Raw genomic sequence first — 26,602 nt, forward strand, 5'->3', positions numbered from 1 at the left:
CTAGTAAAAGTGTACATTTTTTTAAAGACAGTAACATAAGAGACTAAATGAAGTAACAATTGTTCATGGAAAATTATCATTACTATAAATCTTTATGACTTTTACAAATCTTTATATTTGTTTCGAAAAAAAAACGTTGTTATTCAAACATGTATATAATTTTTCATACATATGAAACCCATATACCAGCTATAGAAAATGTAAGTTAATTTATTCTCCTATCTAATAAAGGCAAATATAAATAAATAAATATTTTATAGTGTTTTATATAAAATGCTGCTATGCCTTTTCCATGTGGCGTTCAAATCTTGTCTTTGCTATGATGAAATGTTTCAGAAACGGGCTAAATGTAATGTCCCAAACCTCAAATTTAGTAAGTCTATGCTCAAGAAACAGTTTACGAACTAAATATCTACAAATTTACAACTAATAAATATCATTCAAAGTGATCAAGTCACAGTAAAACCCGCGTTATTCGTTGATAGTAAACAAACAAAAAAGTTCTAAAAAACCGGCTAAAAATTGTGTCTCAAGTTTCTGAAAGTAATGTCACATTTCAGTCAAGATACAATAAATAATATCAAATCCAAGCATTTACAAATTTACAGCTTATAATCATGATGTTAACTAATACCTACCTAAAGTAAAATCACACCAAAACTCGACTTGTTAGTTGTTGGTCAACAGAGATTGAGGTTAGTAAGTCAGACAAATATTCACGAAAAGTAACAGCTGATAACTTCTGCACCAGTGGTACAATCTAAACGAATTAAATACCACAATACACAGAATTTCATGAATTTCATTAATACAACTCAGTATCCAATAGTCAATGACAAAATGTCTTTTACAACTGCGACTATTATAGTCGCTCTGCCACTTCCGAACACGAAAAAAAGATTGATTTGTTTTTGTTGTTGTGAGATCTTATGTAACTATATCGAAATTATTTTGGCATCATAATATGAAATTATAGCTTATTGCAGTGGTACCACCTGTTTCTTTGTAAACAATAAATATCTCTTGTTATGATTTTTTGAAACATACCGTGTTTGGCAGTTTTGTGACGCGTACATGGTGCAACTGACTTTTACTTTAACAACCAATTTATGTACATGTATGTCATCAGGGTGAGACGCAGGAAGCAAAGCCACAAAAGTTCCAAAAAGACTGTTTAACAAAAAGACTGTATTAACAAAATGATTACCTATGTTGACTAAAACTGAAATAGGTACTTAATTGTAAAAAATAAAACCTCTTTCACGCTTCCACATTTATATTTAGTTCAACTAGAACAAACTTAACTCCACGACAACTGTTTTAAAGTCGACATTAGTTATAAAACCAAAATTCAAGATTGCCACTCATCAAAATATATAAGCTAAAATATGAACCACATTCATTATAATATTTCTAGAATACCACAACATAAAAAAATTAAATACTTAAGGTCTACAACTGCCTCTTTAGCCTCACCTCCGCGGCGATCTCTGATCCAGAAGCCCTCCTCCACTATTAGGACGTCGCCCTCTAGAAGCGCGACGTCCGCCGTGGGGTCGACCTCAGCACTGGACCCGGCCAGAGTCAATCTGGGGGAGACGACACAGTACTCGGCCAGCAACATGGAGATCATCCCACAAACGGTCTCTGGGGACCTGCTGTACATCTGGAACAAACAAGAGGCTTGTCAAGGGTATAACAAAGAAACTGAAGGGAGATGTGTAGTAAGTAAGTAGGCTGCAATACAGGTGATTTTGTTGTAATCTCTTAACATCTGTTAATCTGTTAAGGTTCTTTGTTTGTAGTCAGTAAACATCTGCCCACGTGAGAGCAGTCTACCGTGTGCAATACAGGTGATGTGGTTGTAGTGTGTAAACATCTGCCCACGTGAGAGCAGTCTACCGTGTGCAATACAGATGTTGTGTTTGTAGTCTGTAAACATCTGCCCCCGTGAGAGCAGTCTACTGTCTGCAATACAGGTGATGTGATTGTAGTGTGTAAACATCTGCCCACGTGAGAGCAGTCTACCGTGTGCAATACAGATGTTGTGTTTGTAGTCTGTAAACATCTGTCCACATAAGAGCAGTCTACCGTGTGCAATACAGATGTTGTGGTTGTAGTCTGTAAACATATGCCCACGTGAGAGCAGTCTACTGTCTGCAATACAGGTGATGTGGTTGTAGTGTGTAAACATCTGCCCACGTGAGAGCAGTCCACTGTCTGCAATACAGGTGATGTGGTTGTAGTGTGTAAACATCTGCCCACGTGAGAGCAGTCCACTGTCTGCAATACAGGTGATGTGGTTGTAGTGTGTAAACATCTGCCCACGTGAGAGCAGTCTACTGTCTGCAATACAGGTGATGTGGTTGTAGTGTGTAAACATCTGCCCACGTGAGAGCAGTCTACTGTCTGCAATACAGGTGATGTGGTTGTAGTGTGTAAACATCTGCCCACGTGAGAGCAGTCTACTGTCTGCAATACAGGTGTCGTGGTTGTAGTGTGTAAACATCTGCCCACGTGAGAGCAGTCTACTGTCTGCAATACAGGTGATGTGGTTGTAGTGTGTAAACATCTGCCCACGTGAGAGCAGTCTACTGTCTGCAATACAGGTGATGTGGTTGTAGTGTGTAAACATCTGCCCACGTGAGAGCAGTCTACTGTCTGCAATACAGGTGATGTGGTTGTAGTGTGTAAACATCTGCCCACGTGAGAGCAGTCTACTGTCTGCAATACAGGTGTCGTGGTTGTAGTGTGTAAACATATGCCCACGTGAGAGCAGTCTACTGTCTGCAATACAGGTGATGTGGTTGTAGTGTGTAAACATCTGCCCACGTGAGAGCAGTCTACTGTCTGCAATACAGGTGTCGTGGTTGTAGTGTGTAAACATCTGCCCACGTGAGAGCAGTCCACTGTCTGCAATACAGGTGTCGTGGTTGTAGTGTGTAAACATCTGCCCACGTGAGAGCAGTCTACTGTCTGCAATACAGGTGTCGTGGTTGTAGTGTGTAAACATCTGCCCACGTGAGAGCAGTCTACTGTCTGCAATACAGGTGATGTGGTTGTAGTGTGTAAACATCTGCCCACGTGAGAGCAGTCCACTGTCTGCAATACAGGTGGTATCGGCATTTCCTGGTCGACCTTGGCACATAAACTGGTCTTGAGTCTCGCTGGACGCTAATTATTATCAATGGTTTATTACGCCGCCATTCCTCCCCTCCTTTTCCTCAGCTATTCGCAGGGCAGCTTTCCCTTCATGTTTAATAAAGAACATCCGTTTTGATACACTTTTTATAAAGCTTCCGTTAGCGAAGGTGATGTTACAGTATTATTCTTACAGTAGTTTTTGTAACATAGTCCAGTCAAGGAATGAGGTGTAGAGTGCGTGAGCAGGTAACTAAGCGATTCCTTCAGAAACTTGTTCAGGGGGCTTAGGGTGTTAACATACCAAAAGTCCTGACTCCTAGGTGGTGAGCAAGGGGGTGGAGGGGGGAAAAAGGGGGGGGAAAAAGGTACGCATTTTGGGTTCTTTGATTATATCTCGAAAACTATCAACTTTTTGTATACTACAGTATAGTAAATTATAAAATTGAAGAAGATTAAATTTTCTACAAGAAAAGTATATAATGTGTTTATTTTGGCTCAACAGATTACGAGTTATAACTTATTTAATTGATATCTTATTAAAATACTCCTTCCATAAGAAATACATGTAAATTAGTATGCGAAATGGGGCGAATCCTATCCGCCTAAAGGAAATATAAATGATATTCTGGAAATCTTGACAAAATTTCCAGTAATTTGACACTTTAATCATTAAAATTGATCCAAAATTAAGGCGAGGGCGAGGTAACAAAATTTCGAGTTTTGGTGTTTTTTTTATTGGAAATATAAAAAAAACCTTAAATCATCCCATTTTTAAACGCTCACCCTCGCTTTAATCTTTGACAAAATTTCATGATTAAAGTGTCAAATTACTGAAAATTTTGTCAATATTTCTAGAATATCAGTTATATTTCCTTTGGGCGGATAGGATTCGCCCCATTTCGCATACTAATTTACATGTATTTCTTATGGAAGGAGTATTTTAATAAGATATCAATTAAATAAGTTATAACTCGTAATCTGTTGAGCCAAAATAAACACATTATATACTTTTCATGTAGAAAATTTAATCTTCTTCAATTTTATAATTTACTATAGTATACAAAAAGTTGATAGTTTTCGAGATATAATCAAAAAACCCAAAATGCGTACCTTTTTCCCCCCCTTTTTTCCCCCTCCACCCCCTGGCTCACCACCTAGGAGTCAGGACTTTTGGTATGTTAACACCCTAAGCCCCCTGAACAAGTTTCTGAAGGAATCGCTTAGTTACCTGCTCACGCACTCTACACCTACTTTTGGATCATTCATTGACTGGACTAACAATGTTTTGCTGTTGTATGATATCTTACTTGGGTCTCAAAAAAAGAAATATGTTATATGTCTGTGTTCTTTTGGAGGGAAACTAGGTAATTCTGCTTCATATATTTGGAATGTATATTTTACGAGCATATGATTAATTATGATGACACAAAGCCAATTCTATCAATTCTAACCATACAACAAGCTAGACTAACAGCCATGACCAAATAACATATCTACACAATATTTACAGTTAATTAATATCGTCAGAGAATTATCACATTCATCATGTTGTTTCGTAATCGAATAAGGAACAGGATCAGAAATATAAAAAATCCTTAATTTTTACAGAAGAAAAGACAACAGTAACACTGGATCATTATTCTACTTGTTATTCTATTAGAAACGCATTCATGATTAATAGTTCCCCCGTAATTTAAACAGTTTTGCTCTTTGCGCAATCATGAATCGTCTAAGTTGACAGATATGACGCAATGTTTGTAAGCCCATAATCATTCACCATTCAAACATAGTTTCGTAATTTCTCCATCAAAGGCCCATTTGACTGATTTTGCAACTTTTGGTAGTTTTACGTCCTAGCCTCTATACGTATTGGTTTACAAAAGTTATCTTCAACATAGTTTACGATTTTACAATCGTATCTTAAAGCAAACGTCTTTCAAAATGAACTTTTTGATTTTTAGCTCTGTTGCTGACTAAGATCAGCTGATTCATAATCCAGGACCATTTAAAAAGCCCAATGATCAAGACAGCTGGGTCCTACATCCATATAATGTCACTGGAAGCCGAAAAACATCTTTACAAAGCCCTACCTTCTATTTACAACCACAAAGATCCTGGTCACCGCAAAGAAACTCGTTATTGCGTTGTTAAAAACCTATAACGCGGTTACCCCAGCGATAATTACCAGCAATGTATGAAATACGGAAACAATCACTGTGTGCAAGGCCGGGTTCGACAAAGCTGGTTGGTCGGCCTTGGGTCAAGCCACCGTGTCGGTCGTTGGTCGTTGGGTTGTTGGACTGTTTGCCAACCAAACTGTTGGCTCGAGTCCATCTTCGGCTGCCCTCCAGCGGAATGTCAAGTTCGAGTTTTGTTCTTAAAGCTTGTTCTTAAGTCTTGTTCTTAGGGAATCGTAGACTTTGGATACTGATTATTGGTTTTGCATACTTATCAATTAGTCTGGACATTTATCATTGACTTTGGATCAAGATTGCGTTTTGACCACCAAGGGAGTCATAGACTTTGGATACTGATCATTGATTTTGGAAATGCTAATCATTGAATTTTAAAAATCATTACAGATTATCATTTAATTCTTAAATGTATTCTTTTACTTTGGATAATGATAATTGATTTAGGATACTTATCGTTGATTTGTGGATACCTATCAATGAATTTGGATGATAATAATTAACTTGGGATACTAATTAATGATTTTGGACACTAAACTTTCACTTTGGATACTAATCTTCATCCATTTTGGACACTGATAATAGATTATGGATACTTAATTGATTCTTGATATTACAAATTGACATAGGATACTTATCATTGACTTTGAATCCTGATCATCGACTTAGATACTTATCTTTGGATTCTTTGGATCTTTGGACTTTGGATACTAATTATCAACTATAGATATTAATCATTGATTATAGATAATTGTCATTGACTGTGGATCGGATAGTGATAGGGAGAGTGCGAGTGACACCGTGTCTGTCATGTGATAGGCCTACTATCACGGCTGGAGACAAGTGACAGTGTTGTGAGAGTGTCTACTCGCGCGCGCCAGTGGCTGCGTCCGTCCGATTAGACGCCCGAGATAACGAGTCTGATAGTGATATCACGGGGGACATTACATCGGGTGTTAGCCGTTCTAGATTGTACTTCAATATAAACTGGACGTCAATGTTTATCATAGCTTATTGTGGTTTTGTAGTAGACAAGAAAGGGCAACAGGACACTCGACCAGTTTGCACTTCATCTCATTGCGTTCACAATTAGCCGAAGAATAGTTGCGTTACAATGGAATCGCTTAAACCGGACAGAGCTGTTCATTGTTGAGCGTAACAATAATTACAACACTGCTGTGGACATTGCAAGTAGACTTCCCATCCTTTTGTAAAATCTGAAGAAGCATCGTTGGTATTTGTTTGGGCGTCCAAAAAGTCCAAAAAACGCTGATGTCGGCTTAATGTATCTCTTTCATTTGGAAAACAGTAAAACGCAGGATTTACTCTTTGGTTATATTACTAAAGGACGAATAATGATTTACAAATATGTATATTGTTATACATGGATAAATAGGTGTATACATTTTCTTATGTAACGAGAAATAAATGGTTAACATTAGAACTAAGTTCATTTTTGAGGAAGCGTGATAAAAATTGTGTAAAAAGTTGTATTTATAAAAGTAATGAACGGTTTCACCATTGCTCGTTACAGTACTTAAAATCCTGGTAATTTCTACTTCAACTGCGTTAACTGGCACTTCAACCATTTTGAAAAGCCTACGAGCGTTAAGTGGATACTTAACCTAAAAACCAACTCGTAGAACAAACGTCAGACTTTAACAATACTATGTTATGTACTCTGAATGTTTCCAGTAAACAACAGCTGTTACTAAACACAGCGATAACGTGCACCAGTCACAATGACGGCGTGGCGTTTCTCAGTTCTCATTCACGTCGTCCATAAAGTTAAAACTGTTTCTACTGAACTAATTCTTTTACTTTTCATTTGTAGTCTCTACTTCACCTCTTAATAATTGGCTAATTAGCGACTTAAAATGTGGTTCAATCTGTACTATGGGACACTCATGGGAGTCAAGACAAGACCAGCTCAAAACTCTCAATTCGTCTTTAGCGTGTGGACTGTAAGTAGTCTCATATTTGCTCTACTCTGCAACATCTTTGACTCGACCATTATGGAATGAGGTTTAATCTGTGCTAGCTCATTGATGGGAGTCTCAGTCAAGGCCAACAGAACAATCTCTCTAGGATGTAGAAGTTGTATCGACAAGAAAGGAAATGTTGCAAGTTTGGTCTTCCGACGAGAGTTGACAGTAAGTGAGAGTCGGACCCGTGACGGACGGAAGGGCGTGATCCTGACCGCCCAGGACTGCAGGACATCAGCTGACTGACGTGACACGTGACAGCGTGTGTGTCAGTGACAGAGGATCATTTGTCGATCACTTAACTGGCCAGAAGCAGATTGGAAGAGCCTTAATTTGATTCAAAATCAGTATCAGTCTCAATCAGATTGGTCGGCATTAGTGACTCTCTTCATGTGAGCCCGCAGGAAATTCTAACGGACCAAAATGATATCATTTCCAGGGCTCGAGGAAAGGACCCTCCCCTAAAAACAATTTTAATATAAAACGCTTTACATGATAACTTCAGCTGTGAAGAAATTATTTTATACACGAGTTTACAATATGAATTCGTCTTTACAATCTTTATAAAGATTTTTGAACATCTTTTACGCACACATGTGCCCATTCTTCAGGTTGATACTCCTAAACATATGACAGTACTCTTATAACCCTTCCCTCTTCCTTTGGACGCTCTTTAGACCTGTAATTCTTCGTCACTTAAACTTCAAGTAAGAGTAAGACATCCCCATCTAGGATCTTTAGGGTTTGCATCGTAAGCATCGATGTTCCATTACCATAATTGGTGTTCGGTTTCATGTTAATCAAACCAACGAAAGAATCAAACGAGTAAAACACCCTAGTTAGTCAAATATTTGTGTCCTGATTCGAGACATCACGAAATTTTTATTATTTTTAGGTCCTGAAAAACGCTATTATTGACTGATTAAAAACCAAAACCCGGTTGATCCACTACGAGGATGCGTCTGGTGGAAAATTGTTTGCATTTTCATATTCGACTGGCTAGTTGTGGTCTTGCACCTTGCACCTCAACATTAACAAGCAATGACTCACTTTCACAACCGGGTCCCGGCCAGAAGGATTCACTAGGTGTCACCGGAAGGATAAATATGTCACTGACTCATGCCACCATAGCCTCATGGCGACACGGGTTGAAGAGTGCGGACGGCAGCTTTCGCGCAAATAACAAGGTAGACTACCACGGTGTACGCACGCTACTGTAGTGTTTTCTATCACGCAACCCATCCGTCAGATGAGGAATGTGGATGAATCTATTATCAAACATGCGCGGCAGGAGTGATGAAGGAGTGCATGCACGGTCTAGGGAGCTGGAGTGTACGTTCAAAAGCAATCTTTGAGTTTCCAATAGTTTGACCATTTACGAGAAAGATGGAGCTCTAGAGATTTGCAGGAGACAAATATTTAGACAAGAGACGGTTATATAGCATCTTGTCAGGGGGGGGGGCTAACGGGGATGTCATACGCCAAGAGTAGGTCTGGGGGTTCTCCCCCAAAAATTTGCTATTTTAAAGCCGTTTGGTAACTTTACGCCATGTTTAACGTCTAGAACGGTGTCCAAAAACCTCCGTTACGTTTTTATGACGAAAAATAGGTTAAAATTATTATTTACAGGGTCCAATGGGGGGGGAGCAATGGGGGAGGGAGCTTTGGCCCATATAGGCCCACCCCTTAGCACCACCACTGGTTTAGACTATTTATATACTTAGTTTACTTTCAAATACACCAATACTACAGTATTTCGTTTGACCAAACTGGAGGGGAAACCCATTGTTAATTATACCATGTCCCAATATCTCTCATCTAAAAACTAAAAGAGGACATGAAACTATGGGTACTATGACTTGACAATGACTCCTAGACGACTAAAACCACGAATCTTTGTCATGTTTATCAAGTCAGCTGTTCCTTATCTGTGTACCCACCACAGCTCAACAGGTTGCAGCTACAATCATATCGCAGAACACCGCCAAGGCGACTGGTGATAACACCAAGCAGTCTAACTAACTTAAACGGAAAAATTTAGTTTTCACACCAATTTTGTTATCATGCTAATCTGAAAGAAGAACTTATTGTAACCTGTCACATCTATAATGGACCCAACAACTAACTTAGTATAAAATTTCCTTGCTGCAGCAAACCAGCCCATTAAACGAATTTCCATTTATCTGGTTCTGGTTGGATTTGTTCTACGGCTCAATGAGGTGGATTTGGCTGATTAACTTACGGGTCACCCGTATATTCAACTACACCCATGTGTTTTTATGTTTTTAAACTTTCAATGACAGATTCTAACTCTAAATTATTAGTTTTTGTGAACTTGGCCCGTTGATTGTGATTAATGACTCGTCAAGTGTGACATGAGGAAGTCATATGTGCGGTGATGGGATTTCGGCAGATGCGTCAAGGCGGGAGTCTTTGGTACTATTTTTGACTTTGTTGAAACACGGTGAAAGCAACCTCCTGAACTGCCTCTGGACGTAATGCTTTGTTTGTGCCAAGTATTTGTCGATCACCTATCTGTCTTACAACGTTGTCTTACAGTTACAGTTATCTAACAAACATTTGCGCAAAATTCAGTGACACAGAGTTGAGTTGCGGATAAAAAGGACTTTTGGATGTTTTATCTATGCTAACTTTTTCGGAAACTTTGCAGTAGGATAGATAGTTCTATGACATTGCTGTTGGAAATCTCATCTCGTTTTTGTTTTTATCAATTTTTTAATTATTTCTTTAATATTGTCAGAATGTCAAAATTATAATAACTTTATTTTTTCACATGACGAAAAAGACCCAAAAGGGTGTACGATTCCAAACGGAAGAACAAAGAAAAAGCAACATCTCTTTAGAATTTTAAAAGTGGTCTTTTAACAGTACAAGTTTTGTTTATTCATTTTATTAGCACTATGGTGCTATAGGTGCTATACTGCCCTGTAATCTTCTCTTGGAGACATTATTTCTATATGTGCATGGGATCCTCCTTTCTTATTCCGGGAAAATGCCTTGATACTCTGTTTTCCACACTTTTAAAGTTGCCATGGAAAACTTGTAAACTGTTTTGATTGGTTTCCATGCAAACCGTTAAAAATGTTCTTATTTACATTACTTCCATTGCACTAAATGAATCAATTTCTTTTCCAACAGACGAAATATAATGGTCAAAATAACTTCAACACACAATCATGACTTCTTCAAGATTTCCTACTTCAATTTGAAACAGGCGACCGACTCTGCAGACAATGGACAAAGGACGTTGCCAAAATACAGAGTAAAAACAAAGTTGGGACACGGTGAGCTAGCAGGGAAAAGCGGGGAAAGTCGTGGTGTTACGTTGGCAATTATGTGTGTTATGGTTGTAGTCCCACGGAGTTTCGTTAGCACTATTTGCATGTAACTGGTTAAGTACTCGATAAATGCAACCGTTATGTGCATAACGTGTCAACCGTGTTTGGATAACGGGTGGTCCACGGGTATTGGTGATTTTCACTTTTGATTAGTGTGTTGTGGTGAGCTAAAATCATAGGGAGGAGCGCTAATAATGAAAATTATAAAACTGAAATGAACATGTTTAAGGATGGTTACAGGTACTCACTTGGTTATTAAAAAGTGACCGGTTTGATCCCGAATAAAGCCAAAAGCTTTACATCTGTAAGCTCAAAAATAAACCCAGCTGTCATTGGGGGTTTTCATAAATTGTCTTGACTATAAAACCACATAATCTTCAGTTCATTCGGTTATCAAACTATCATCTGATCCATAGAACACATATCACCGAACCTTAGCGTTTCCCTTGTAGGATATAGCCTATTGGATATACCAATAGTGCAGTTGATAAAGAATAAAATGTCAACAGCAAAACTGACTAGCAAAAAGCAAGGTATGGGTATACAACACTTGTTAGCACCACATATATTAAAACATAAAACGACGTGGACCATCAACGTAACTATATGACGTCATTGGCCCAAAAAGAACATTTTATTATCATAGACTAACCAACACAAGTAGACATCTCATCCTATTGTAAATTTTGAAACTCGTTTTTTCGTGTCTAGTTCATGTTTGATGACACGGATGGCTAGTGTCGACGAAATCTTGTTTCTTTTATTTTAGGGTTAATTTCATGATTTGTGCTTTTTCTGTTTGGTTATGTAACTAGGAATTAAGTTATTGTTAAAGATTAGATCGATTTATTTGGTTAAACTAAGGTAAAAAATAAAAAAATAACATGAAACAAATTTTAAACAAAACACACCCTCTACAGTGCACGGAACAGAACTAACAATAAAATTGTCTTCAGCTGATCCATAAAGATGAGACATCTATTATGGGAGTATGTTATATCTATGGTTGTGTTGGTTTTTTTCTAATGCTTATAATTTTGATAAACATAGGATTTGTGGTTTGTGTGAGTACTATATTTAAAAGGTTTTCTTTATCTTATTTGTTATGATTATATATGTGGAAATTTTCTTTTTATATTCTTATTATATTTTATCTATATCTTGCACTGGACTCGAAGTTTTATCGCAGGAAAGTAAAGCAAACAAACAGTTGTGAAAGTGCGACGGCGACTATCAGTCACTGAAAACCCGCGCTCTCACTGGACAAGCTAAACACCACTCTGGCCTTGTGTGCGTCGTCAATGGCAATTATACAGCTGGGTGTGTGTGTGTGTGTGAATGTCTTCATCGGCCTGCGAAGTGCAATAAGTGTGGAAAATGACCACAATATCTCCCAGTGAGAAATTGCAGACATTGAGGATATACAATTGGCACTGCGTGTTGTGTAAAAAACGTAATGTGACCTGGGTAAATGATCGAAGATTGGGGGATGTAGGATTTTGATATACGATTCCACCGGTTGAATCGATCGTTATAATAGATTTTCCATATAAATCAATCTTAACGATTTTAACGATTGGACTATCGATTGGATTTGACTCGAAAACAAATTATAGCAAACATTTTACACACATCACACAAAAATGACACTATATTCAATCGTGTGGTAAAGTTGAGCTAGGTAAGGTTTGTTTACGGTTTTCACTCTTCGTAAGCTACAATTTGCATAGCTACGCTAGGCATAGACTAGCAGGAGTATGTTTTATCTATGGACTAACCAACACAAGTAGACTTCTCATCCCATTTATTTTGAAGCTCGTTTGTTGTGTCTAGTTCATGTCCGGTGACACTGATCGCTAGTAATCAACGTAATTTTGTTTATGTCATTTGAGGGTTAATTTAATGATTAGTTTGGATATATAACCAGGGGAAGAGTTGTTGTTGGTGATTATATCGTTTTGTTCGATTAAACGAGTTTTTAAATGACTAAATAACAAGAAACAAATTGTAAACAAAACAATATCTTTACAGCGCACCGGATATAACGATTAAATAGGCTTCAGCTATTCCATAAGGATGAGAAATCTACTGTATAGGCTACAATGTGTTAGTCTATATGAATTAAAGCACATATTATGGTTATCGGCAATGGAGTAGTGATAGATTGATACAATTAAAAATAGTTTATTATTCAATTATTTGCATAAATAGGATGGAGACGGATTTCACAGTTTATGATGATATGACGATTTCCTCTTCATGAATATTACAATACACGATTCCAATAAAAATGCGAACTTTAGGTGAATGAATGGCGAGTAAGGAATAAACGTTCAATGAATCAGATGACAGTTTTTATGGTGGTTTTGTGGCTAGGCCTATTTATGAACCCAATGACAGCTGAATAAATTTTCGAACCATCGTAAGTTTGTTTTCATCATATTTTTTTGTCCTAGGACACTAGGCATGAGTTCGGAATTGTGTTTCACATTACTTCAGGCTAGACCTAGGGGTTGCGGCATTATCACATGGATAAAATGGTGATTTGGCGGGATTTGAACCCAGGATATCTGGAACCGAAGTCCCGCGCTCTGACCACTAGACCAGCTCGCTCCCCCCGATTTCATCATAATACCACCAGCGCACTTCTAATTACAAGGATAGCACTATACAGGGTGGCTGAAAAGTAACTTGCACCCCCACTTAACTTTTCAACCATTTGAGATATTTGAAATCAGTTTGCGGAAACCTTCTTAGATATGAGAGGCTACAATAAGTATGGTCAATTTTGAAAATTTTGCCCTTAGGGGTAGCGGGGGTCGGGGGTAGCTCAAAATTTTCAAATGACAAGTATAGTCAAGTTTGGTATCATTTTACAGGTCTTGACGAAAAACGAGCATTGACATAAAGAAAACTAAAATCGGCTCACTAATAACAAAATGGCGCCCTAAAACGTTTCAAATCCAAATAACCATGAGGGTGGCTAAAAAATTAACTTCCACCCTCTTTAACTTTTTATCTATTTGAGATATTTGAAATCAGTTTGCGGCAACTTGTTTGGAAATGAAGGGCTACAATAACTATGGTCAGTTTTGAAAATTTTGCCCTTAGGGGTAGCGGAAGTAAGGGGTAACTCAAAATTTTCAAATAGCAAGTATAGCCGAGTTTGGTATCATTTTGTAGGTCTTGACGAAACATAACAATTAGCATAAAGAAAATAGAAATCGGACTATTAATAACAAAATGGCAGTTCAAAATTGCTTTAAATAATCATTGTCTCAATAATTTTTAGCTGCCATTTTGTTATTATTTGGTCCGATTTCGGTTTTCTTTATGTTGTTTGTTATGTTTCGTCAAGACCTGTAAAATGACACCAAACTCGACTATAAATTTTGAAAATTTTGAGCTACCCCCTACTTCCGCTACCCCTAAGGGCAAAATTTTCAAAACTGGCCATAATTATTGTAGCCCTTCATTTCCAAACAAGTTGCCGCAAACCAATTTTAAATATCTCAAATAGATAAAAAGTTAAAGAGGGTGCAAGTTATTTTTTTCCCACACTTATGGTTATTTGGATTTGAAACGTTTTAGGGCGCCATTTTGTTATTAGTGAGCCGATTTTGGTTTTCTTGATGTCAATGTTCATGTTTTGTCAAGACCTGTAAAATGATATCAAACTCGACTATACTTGTCATTTGAAAATTTTGAGCTACCCCCGACCCCCAACACCCCTAAGGGCAAAATTTTCAAAATTGACCAAAATTATTTTGGCCCCTCATATCTAAGAAGGTTGCCGCAAACCGATTTCAAATATCTCAAATGGTTGAAAAGTTAAGTGGGGTGCAAGTTACTTTTCAGCCACCCTGTATACAATTCACCTGCGCCCTCCGAATGTCAAACCTTAGGTCTACCTCTTGTAAGATTCAAGCTCACCCTCTATCGTTCACACCCAACGCCCACTGCAGGCTGCAGCACGGTGAAGGTTTAGTTAGATCACTGTATGACATCGACACCCACTGCAAGTAAGCCCTATGACGTAACACACCCTTCACTCTCAACTCCGCCCGTATCAAATCTCGGACTACTGAACCGTCATCAGCCTTGGCCTAATCATCGTCGCGGATCTCAGCTGCAACTGCGACGAATTGTGTCTTGAAAGGGTGACTGAATGGTGTTAATGGGTTGTTAGATCTCCGTGCTGAGCGTTCTGGCTTTTAGCGGTTGTCACAGAAAAGTAAGGTACAGAGGAACCTCGCTTGTGGGACGACCTTGTGATTGGTGAGTTGAAAATATACTTGTGACAAGCAAGGTTGTGTACTGGCGAGCACTGTGAGAAAATTCGTATCACACAGGTCACAGGATCTTTCTCCACAGTGAGCATATAGTACATGAGTGGGGGAGGGGGTAATATTGGACTTTGCCCTAGATACCAGTGACTATGCTAGACACCACTTAACTGTACCATTGAATGTTTCCGTTGGATCATAAGGTTTAAAATGACACCTCAATCGTATAAATGGGTGAGGTTCATAATGTCCAAATTTCACAAACTCCAACGTCTAAAATATTAAATAAACAGTGTGTTTCATAACCTCCAAACTTCATAAACTCCAAAACTACAACTTTCAAATAAGCACAGCTTCACAATGTCCAAATTTCACAAACTCCAACTTTTAAATATCAAATAAACAGAGCGGTTCATAACCTCCAATTTTCATAAGCTCCAACGGTACAGTCTCTGCCATAAGTCAATCGAATTGGCGGGATACCGAGGCGGACGGGCCGAATGAACCTCTCTGTTTTACACAAACATACATTCACTCAACCTGCTCTGCTACACTTATTTGTTAACATACAAATTTCAAATTGATATATTATTTTTCTGGAAAAACCAGTGCTCATTACTATGTAGCTAGTTTTTACCTTAACATAATTTTTATAATTTATTTAGGCAAATTAAAACAGATGATTGTTTTTTAACACCATAAAAAACATGAAAAATGTAGTAAGCGAGGAACTTTTTTATTTTTTGGTCAGGAAAAAAATTCCTGCGGCAAAGTTTTAGATCAAAGTATGAATTTTATTTTTTATTTGAAGCTTTTTTTGATACGGAGCCTGCTTGTATCATTTTTAAGCGATTAAAAATAGGCATAAAATCGCTTGGCGCGGCATTGGCGCTAGGAGTTTGGCCGGCTCAACATCAGTTTACGGGATATAGAAACTGAGTTTCTAGCATTTAATTATCATTATACTGTATTACATCAAATATGTCATTACATTACGAAGAATGGTAACTTAATTTACAGGCGTATGTTTGTGCATTTTAATGCTTACCGGTAGTCTATAGTTAACAAAATTCTTTGATATAAATGCTTCCCCGATTGTAATTTCGGAAATTGTCTTCGTGAAATATGAAAAGGCATATAAAGATGTGGAGATAATTTAAGTTCTTGGTAAAACCCACTGAAATAGCGACCTGGCCCAGTTATTATTCCTACTTTTATTCTCCTTTCGTTAAGGTAAACTAAATTAGTGTAAATGCGTTCCTTTGACTAAACTTTACCCTAGATTTGGTTCTGGTCAAAATAATATAAACAAAAATAGAAACTACTCTTATTCTAAGTTTATGTGGTGGAATTCCTGCTAAAAGTGCGATTGACTTTACATTCTAGCGAAATAGGCCTATTTAAAACGTTCAGCGGGTTCTTAGTTGAGACCATGGTTGAGACCACATTACAATACCTATTTATTTGCTTCTTCATCCTCTTTAGCCATTTAGTTGTTAGATAGTATTACATGTTATATTCAATGGATATATTATGATTTTATTTTAAAACATTTAACGAGTTTATATTCATCTATATTTGAAAAAGCTAATCAACGGCTCACGTCTAACATTTTTGCCACTGCAGTGCATGGTTAGGGTTTGACTACCCATTTGTCGAAACCAATCACGAAATTACGTTTCTCCAGCATTGACAAGCATATAAAGAAAAGGAAACTACCTCAAACTATTACTGTTATAGGTTTTCCCTGTACTTTTTCATACTATGCATGCTAGTCTATATGATTTTAACCCCTTTTCCTTTGAGAAACAGAATGTACCTAGTTAAAACCTTCTCCAAACAAAATTAATAAATCCCGCTCACTGGAACTTGTCATAGTAATTGCTTTAGTGAAAAAATATATTGTCTCTACGAACTTTTTTAGTTTAATTCTCAGGTTAGTTCCAGAGTAGCCGTTGAGGTCATTCCACTTTAAACAAAATATTGATTAAACACTAAAGTAAGCGTCAAATGTTTACAGAAACGTTTAGAATATATCATCTCATTATAATGTTTTTGAAATAAAAACAAAGCAGGAGTTTTCCATTTAATATTGAATCCATAATTAATTAGTGAAATTAGTGATTTGTGTTAAAATTTTATTTGGCATTTTCTGGTATCTTGGTTTTGTTGTTAAAGTTAGTGATGGTAAAATGCCTAATTGAGTTCGCAGTTTACATGCCGATTTTGCAGTTTTTTTTTTAAGTCAGTAAAAGATAAATTAATTTTTATTTTGTCCTTAGGTTATTAAACATTAGTCCATACGGCACGCGTACGATTGTAGTTTCTTTCTACACGTTACAAAATGCTAAATTTCCCTACCTGTTTAAGCAATCTACAGAAACATTGTTTGTAAAAAATTAAAAAATACAGGCTATTTTATGCATTAAACTAATGGCTACAACTTAGCCACAGGCAGAACCTCTCTGACCAAAACAAAAAATAGGCCTATATATTTTTTTGCAAAGTATGGTGTTTCCTCTTGACGATAGCTTCCCTCTTGACTGCAACGCCAGCAAGGCCGTGGTGCGAAGTTTTTGCTGGACTGTACTTTTTCTTATCCAACCTAAACCCCTAATCAATTCGAGCTAAGTGCTGCATACATTTTAATTTATATTCACTGAAAAATTGAGATTCAGAAACTGCAAATGGAAACATTTGCATTTACACTTACATTTTTCATGACTCATTACTCATTACATTTCACTTCATGACGGTTACCTCTATTGTAATAAAAATACTAAACGGCCCAATCCACTGCCACCTTTCGTATGTTGTATAATACCGATAATACATGTAATACATGGGATGGAATACATGGGATGGATTGGGCCGTTTAGTATTTTTATTACAATAGGGGTTACCGTCATGAAGTGAAATGTTAATGTAGTACAGAGTTTAGTAAAAAATCTATGCGTGTTAACAGTAACAGTTATGGTGAAAACGACTCTTTGACATACAAAAAACTAACAGTAAACCGTATATCGATCCTTATTTAGTCCACGCAAAAACTACTCGGATTAAGGATCACCCTACTAAAACAAAGGTTCTACTTACAATTTTATCATTTGTAATCGTTAGTGGTTATTGAAGAATATATTTCCCTCGGAAAACATAATATGTTACACCGAGTAGTAACTATGTTACATATACTTTTTATACATCGAGTTAAAAGTCGTCCAAAACCCGAAAGGTAAATCACAGAATAAATATAAATTCACAGTAGGCCTATAAATAACTTGACGTAATGTTTAGTGTTACGTAACCATTAAAAATATTAGCAGATCATCCACTTTGTGTAATTTAAAACAGATTCTAAGCAATGCGTTCACCTACGATGAAACTTAGCAGCATTTAATTATTGCAATGGTTCTACGCATCATCGACTGTTTTTACTTATCCTAAAATTGACGCACGGCTCGAGTAAATACGGAGTGAGGAACTGCTACCAGTGCTACCCTACCCGGCCTCGAACGCCGGAAGTGGCGCGGAGGGGGGACGGTCGGTAGTGATATCACTGAATCTAAATATCAAGTAGCATTATCCCTCCGTACATCGTTAGTTATATATAAACATCGAAAAATAAACAATTCTATTTTAAGGAGTTTATTAACAATCTGTTTTCAATTAGCCAATTTGATATCTTGTCTAAATCTTTTCTTATTTTTAGTTTCAGCGACCTTTTATTGAAAGCTGAGCACACAAGAGCTGTGTCATCAGCATAGGCAAATATTTTTGAACATAAATCAAGCTCCAGCAAGTCGTTTATATATATACAAAAATAATGGGGCACAAAACCACTCCTTGAGGGTTGTCAAATTGCAAATCAAGCACTTCACTCAAAACATTATAATCAATCACGAGAAAATTTACAAATTGAATTTAATTTATTGTACCGTAAACACCCTTGTTTGTATAATTGTTCTTGCAGTTGTATTGAAGTAGTAGAATATGTTAAATATCTAGGATTGTTTGTTGATCATCATTTAAAGTGGGAGCAGCATGTAAAGTAAAACAACTTTCAATTAAATTAAGGAAAATAAATTATGCTTTGTATCACTTAAGAGACAACATTAGGAGTGAGCATTTAAAAAAGGTATACATCTCCTGGTTTGAAAGTGTGATGAGATATGGAATAGTACATTATGGGGGTACTTATCCTACCATATTACAACCTGTCATCACGAACCAAAGACATGCACTGAGGGGGGGGGGGGTTTGGATTTAAAAAATATGATAGAGTAAGTTATCTTTTTGAACATGAAGAGCTTTTAACCTTCAATCAATTGCACGTATACTGTTTGATTATGTTTGTTTTTTAATATCCGTACATGTTTAAAATGAAACCTGTCAATAGAATATCTCGATCAGCACAATATTACTTGTTAGCAGAAAGCTTTTTTAAAAAGGAAACTAGTAGGCATCAGTTTTGTTGTCTTGGTCCAAAAATTTTTAATGCGTTTGTAAAAATGTTTGGTAATGAAGTTTATAATGATAAAAGGTCTGTGATAAAGTCAAAAGCTTTGTTGTTTTCCATCAATCATAATATAGCATAACTAATCTGTAACTTATTTTTAGCTTTGTTTTAGATAAATAACTATTTATATTTGCATGTAGAATTTATTGTCTTTCTAAAAACCGTGATCTTATTAAATTATTCTAATTTGTCTAAGTGTTATTTATATGATTAAAACTGTTGCAATAGTAAATGTCTACTCACTGTTCTGTTTAAGTGACAAAGAAGGATAAATGAGCTTTTTTCTGCCAGAAACAAGAAAATGAAATGTATTAAGAAAAATATGTTTTTCATCCCGCTCGTGCTTTGCATGTCACAAGGGATTATGTATTTAATAAAAAAATTGCATTAATTAAAATTTTTTGAATTGAATTGAATTGAATATAATCATATATACAAATTTTAACGAATTGTGTTTTTGGCCTCTGGGGACATCAAAATGAAAGAGTAAATCCATCCCGGGTCTAGGTCTTAACATGCCACCTACGGTAATAGCTTATTTCCCTATAAGGAAATTCGCTAAAAATGACACCAAAAATTATTGAAGCAAAAGTTATCAGTGGTAAGTTTAAAGGAGAAATAGTCATAATCCAAAGAATAATGATGATTTCATCCGAATTACCCTCTGAATTTAAGAAACTAAAATTTCCTTTTTGTCTTGCTTTCGCAATAACCATTTTAAGACACCAGGGCAATCCCTGACTGTCGTCGGTTTAAATTTAGAAAATGCATGCTTTCACACGGACATCTGTACACATTTTATATACAAATATAACAATTTTAACGAATTGTGTTTTTGGCCTCTGGGGACATCAAAATCAAAAAGTAAATCGGTCCCGGGCCTAGGTCTTACCATGCCACCTACGGTAATAGCTACTGTACTTTCTTATAGGGAAATTTGCTAAATAGAATATAAAAACTTTAAAAGGTACCTATCTAATAACTTGTTGAATTATTTACATTGAACACTATTTTTAAATAGAATATGCAATAATCGTTACAACAACAACAACTTCATACCTTAATATTTTATACGACAGTCAAAGACTCCACTGTTTGTGATTACGCATTTTTATTGGTAAATAAAAGGTATACAATGCTTAGCTCTCCACTGAAAAGGCAATCAAAATATAAATTATCACCTTGTCAAAACTTTAACATTATTGAACTAGCCACATTAAGTTGCAAAGAGAAACGAGACTGCTGTGAGTAAAAAAGTGTAAATACTCGAGTATGAGCTTTTATTGAAACGTGACCAGTATACCTACAATATGATGTATAAGTTAAATCCTACTTATAAAAATGTATTTCTGCGTTTATGTATGTTAGTTTCTACCTTTTTATGTAGTTTAAACTCATCCTTTTAGTGGGTAGAATGAATAAAGTACAAGGTTTTTGGCACTTTTCTAACAAAGGGCTATTTTTACACATAACAAAAAAACAACTGATGTAATCATTATGAAATTTTAACAGCTATTAGAAAATATACTTATAAAACATATTTATATGTTTTAAAATTTTTCATCGGAAAAAAAATCTCTTACGATATTTGTAATGTAATAATTGGCTTTTTTAATTGAGAGACGGAACAGTTAAGAAACTCAGCTGAAAGCTTGAATTAAAGGTATTAAAAATGTAAAAATGTAAATTTGATTTGCACATTGTGTGCTAACACATATTTGAGTCACACAGTTGAGTGTTCTTCAATCATAAAATGCACGTATAATCAGTAGTTGAGCGCTGGCGAACGGTGCCTGCTGACTGTGGCAACCACTGTAGAGACTTCTGGCTCAGACTGTACCGTTGGAGGTTATGAAATTTGGACATTGTGAACCGCACTGTTTATTTGGTATCTTAACGTTGGAGTTTGTGAAATTTGGACATTGTGAAACAGTGATTATTTGAATGTTATAGATTTGGAGCTTATGAAAATTGGAGGTTATGAACCACTCTGTTTATTTAATATTTTAAGCGTTGGAGTTTGTGAAATTTGGAGTTTATGAAACGCTCCCGTATAAATCAGTATCGTAGCACGAGTGATAAAGGGATGTTACAGAGATAACCTTTGCTGCTGTACCCGTGCTTCGCAACGGGAAGAACAATCAGTTTCATAGTCATTGAAATATATCTATATGAATACAAATGAATCCCTTTTTCATGGTATTCTATAACTCGATAACGAGTGCACCTAATTGGATAATTCTTTTTTGTTGTGCTCCTTAGTGCCAGGGAAAGGTTTTTTATTAAAGGAAATTTTTAATCCACCCAAACCGTTATTTAATAATTGGATTTAAAAAATGCCTTTATATTAGCTGACTAACTTCAAACAGGACGTGATTGAGCGATGCGAACGAGCTCATCTTGAAAATGAACGAGCATTAGGGCAGGACGACGTCTTTCGGGCCAGCTAGTTTTAGAATAAATAGTCTATCATAAAGTTTTAAATTAAATAATCCTATACCACATAGTTGTGAAATAGTTATTTGTGTAACTAGGGGTGAAAGTGGCACTTTGCTGCACACGAGAGCAATGTTTACGCACGAGCCGCAGGCGAGTGCGGAATGATCTCGAGTGCAGCAAAGGCCTTTTTCACTCGTGTTGCACATTATATTTTTCCTACAGTCACTATAAAGCATATAAATCATTAGTCTTTCAAACACTATACAACACGTTTTTAGGTTCAGCTGGCAACACAAATGGTGCCCCAGAGAAAGTAGTACTCGCGGTCCGTATCACTCCGCTATTTTTCCTCAACAAGAAATGTGCTCCGCGTTTTGAGAATATAGTTCCGTATGTTTTTGTAAATTGGAGTGGTTTCCGCCCCTAAAAAAAATGCTTTAAAGGTATTTTCTTGTTTATTAAGATTGTAGGAATGTTTTAAAAACATTTAAATGAAAAGTCCAGAAAGTTCAGAAATACCTAAACTATAAACACGAAATGACAGGTTAAATCGTAGTTATAATAGTCAATCAGCTGCTCATAGTATTATTATCTTTAAGTGTTGCCAACCTATTTCCAAGCGTACACGGATTACGTGCATAATAGAACCACGCTGTTTTGTGTTGTTTCGTTGGAATCCTGATGTGCGGCAAAGTATAAACCGTACGGCAAAGTATAAACCGTACGGCAAAGTATAAATATGCAGCAATTACCAGCTTTCTGTACTATAAACAGTACAAGGAAGCCAACTTTGTCGGATGACTGTAGGAAAAATAAATTATAACTTCTTTGGATCAGCTGTTTGATTTTATGAAATTAGCATTTGACAGTTCTGATTGTTTACATTTAAATGTTATCTCAAAGGTAAACATTGAGAATTTTCCCATGCTTCCATGGAGACCAACTAATATTTACTTTGTAAAACCTCAACTCAAAACTTTAGACATAAACGGGGGCGAAGCCCAACAAGAGGAACTAAAGGAAGTAAACAGGCTTATGACGTTCCTAGATATGTGGACCATCTTTGTGCTTAATTTTGGCTGTATCGGTTTAGTGTTTTAGTCGTGACAGCTGCCCTGACAGACAGACAGACATAACCTCAATTTTATAATAGTATAAAAATAGATATAGAAAGGTATAAATATTACCATACAACAATTTAACCTAAGGGACTTTTTCAAAACATATAAATTAATTTATATATTTATTGCTCTGCAAATTACAAACCATCCATCTCTTCCACGAATTAATATCCCCTTGTAAACAGTAAAACCAAACCAGATGCTAGATGTGTTGCTTTTCTCCGGTAATGACCGAAACGTAAATAATGTGAGGGAAAGTGAAGTTTGCGAGTGTTGCAATTAAAGCGCCGGATTTAATATAGATAAACATACTTCGTTTTCCGCATTCTCCCCTTATGATCCGTCTTACCTTGGAGATACTGAAACTGTCCGGTAGCAAAGGGGTTTCACGGTTTCAGAATCGAATGATAAACTAGTTTGAAGAAAGTCTTTGAATTATTCTAGCCACGAAAGACTCGGTGTTCGGTCAATTGATAGTGATAGGGTTTCGCTTTCGAAAGTGACTGAATTGTAAAAATCATAAAAAGTAAGGGTACGGCTTTTACAAGGACATGTTTAATTATTTTCGTTAAAAATGAAATCATTGACTTTTAAATACCGTGGACACATTAATGTGCAGCTTTTTGAACTTGTTTTGTGTGTTGAAAGAGCATACCGATCAACTCACAGAGAATAATCCTGTCAAGTTTCCCCTCTTAGTGTTTTATACAATGATAATTGATGTTGTTTTAAAGGTAATACTTGTGTTAGTGTATTTTTCATCACTCCTGGGACGTAAAGTGACTCTTTCAACCCGAGCTCAAGTTTTGCGAACGAGGCGAAGTCGAGGTCAATGAGCAAGGGTTGAAAAGGCATTTTTTGCCCGTGTGATTAACTATATTTTTCGTCATAATGCACCATTAAGCAAACTAAGCTACAGAACGAAGATACTTTTAATGTAAAGATTACCTCTCACTACGACTTCCGGAAGCAGCTGTTTAAATGGTTCAATAATTTCAACTACTATAAACGATATGTTGAACTATTTTAGAGAATTCAACAATAAGTTACAACCTATTAAGTAAATCATTCGATACGTCGATACTTTTACAGTCGAAGTTTACTACCGAGCTTACAACAGCTGACTTCTACTCCCTAGGAGTAAAAGAGCTACTTTAAACCCGTAACGCATATGTATTGAAAACATTGAAAGCAACCACTCATCTGGCAGCAATACGATTAATGGTTAAAGCTGCGTATGATTAAAATACTTTCGATAAAACATCCAAGGGAGAATGTTTAAATTTCGCTGGCCCACAATACATGGCATGCGTACTTAAGCCAATGCCACTAAGCCACGATACCGGGACATAATTTCCACCTTCTATCTGTACCCAAAGTAACATATAGTCCGTACCATCTATAGTCTGTATAATGGAACCTGTATCCAGACCCTCCGTCTATCTGGGACTGGCCAAGGCCATTGTCCCCAGGTAAAGGGAGAGACAGAAAAATAGCATTGACTTCATTCAAAGTTTTGTGATTAATCATAGAAGTGATTTGATTATCATTGTAATTTTGTTGACGTAAGATGAGTAATATTGTAAGTATGGATCAAAATACCGTGTAAAATACGTATCCTTGCTCAGTGTGATAGTGACAGTAAAACCATGATGAGTTCAACACTATCAAAGATGAGAAGCACGTCGCCATAGTCAATATGAGTGACTGCACATCCGCTCATCCGGACAGGAATGTTAAACGGTTAAGCGAGTGTGTTCTTTATAACGTGGCACAATTTCACATTTACCAAGTTCTACAGTTCACAAACTTTGTAAATTTCATCAAAATTGAGTAATAAACGGGTTATTGATCAATACAATGGGAAACCTCAAGTCTGGTAAATGATCAGCTGATCAGAGATTGTTAAAAAATAATGTTGATTCTCTTCATTGATGTAATCATTGGATAATCAACTAACAGAGACCTCTCCAATTGGGTCCACTGCTATTGCAAATTGAGCGCTTGAATGGATCAGTCCGGAATGAATTGTTTAAGTGTCCTTGACAAATGAACATGACTATATAACCGACGGTTCTTAAACGCTGATCATTTTTAAGATTGTGGTTAACAGAAGCTTATTGATTGCCTACAAAGTTCTGAAATAGCCGAATAGTCCAGAAAACAACAGATTGTGTTAAGCAAGGTGTTTCATCCATCTGAAGATTATAGGATTGAAAGCTCTAGAAAGAATTGACGACAAACATTAGAAACAACAAACACTGTTGTTCAGAAGACCGTGTACGGCAGAGACTATAAGCTTACTTTGCGATTCGTTTATTTACCATTGAATAAGTAAACAAATCGTCTACCTTTTAGGTGGTAATTATGACTTTCTCATTTCAATTTTAGTTTAGTATGCTAAGTGTTTAATCACACTACGTTTTGGGATATTAGGAGCGTAAAACACTTAAGAGTGAAAAAGTCCATAAACTAAAATAACAATTGTTATCCTTCGCAATTATGAGCACAGTAGGACTTCTCAATCTATTTTAAAATCTGGAGATTGTTCATCTCTGCCTATTAATACTTGATTGCATTGATATCGACTAAATGTCTTATTTTTATCCTAGGGTACAGTTTAAAGGGTGTGTTATTCTTTTTGACTTTATACGAGAAGAAAATAATGAATGGATTCTACTTAGACCGGGTCCTGCAAATAGTTTTAAAATTTGCTGAATAACAAGAAACAACAAATAAATTATAAACACGCTTGACATGAGTAAATTTAATATTGTCTTAAGCTTTTGTAAAGGTTATATATGTAAAGAAATATATATTTTATGTGGTACTATGTAATGAAATGGATGTTAAAGACGATGCAAAGATTCTAGGAGGTATATTGTGCAGCACTCGAGGATTCTATGATTGTAGATAGACCTGCGTTAAAATTGTTCCAAAATAAAAGATAACAAAAATATGTCACTCTAGTGCAATAAAGGGCCATCGAATGGAAATTTTCAATGAAAATAAAACATTTAAACCCCATGTTTTGGGATGATTAACAAGTTGAGAGTGGTTACCATTCATAAGTCACAAAGAGGAAATAACATATATAGAAAACGCGCATGGGTTTTTTTGGTCACAAACTTTACGTCGTATATTTTTGTACAGTTTTAGCTAAGCATACCAGATTTATATTTAGCATTAAGAATAAAAGGTAACCCTTAATGTGTATGTTGATTCTTGAAACCTTAAACACATTTTACATATTTCCCTAAAATTGGTTTATTTTGCAATTTAACAAAATTGTACAACATAGACTTTATATGGTGACCTCCGGAGGAATATATATTTTCCTACAGTTACCTAACAATGTACATGTTCTCTCACTGATTTGAGAAAGCAAAGTGGCCAATTCGCTCATCAGTGAGACAATGTTAACATTGTCTCACTCTAATTACTTTGTCTCACTCCAGATTTGCAACGTGAATGCACGAAATAGTGAGCGCGTAACATGCAGGGAACGTCGTATGTGCGCGAAATACGTTGGCAGCACTGGCTGTAAATCAGCTGGTCAG

General features: G+C 36.3%; 1 protein-coding gene across 1 annotated transcript in view; it reads right to left on the reverse strand.

Annotated features, from left to right (window-relative positions):
- Positions 1 to 26,602, reverse strand: part of LOC128988328 (rho GTPase-activating protein 20-like) — a 247,851-nt gene that overhangs the window by 214,384 nt on the left and 6,865 nt on the right. The window contains exon 2 of the mRNA XM_054409512.1: positions 1,477 to 1,666. Within this exon, the coding sequence (XP_054265487.1) occupies positions 1,477 to 1,666 (190 nt within the window). The remainder of the gene's footprint in view (positions 1 to 1,476; positions 1,667 to 26,602) is intronic.

The sequence above is a fragment of the Macrosteles quadrilineatus genome, unplaced genomic scaffold, assembly GCF_028750875.1.
Source record: "Macrosteles quadrilineatus isolate MER2022 unplaced genomic scaffold, UCM_ALF_1.0 Scaffold_3__2_contigs__length_128488019, whole genome shotgun sequence".
Taxonomy (NCBI): Eukaryota; Metazoa; Arthropoda; class Insecta; order Hemiptera; family Cicadellidae; genus Macrosteles; species Macrosteles quadrilineatus.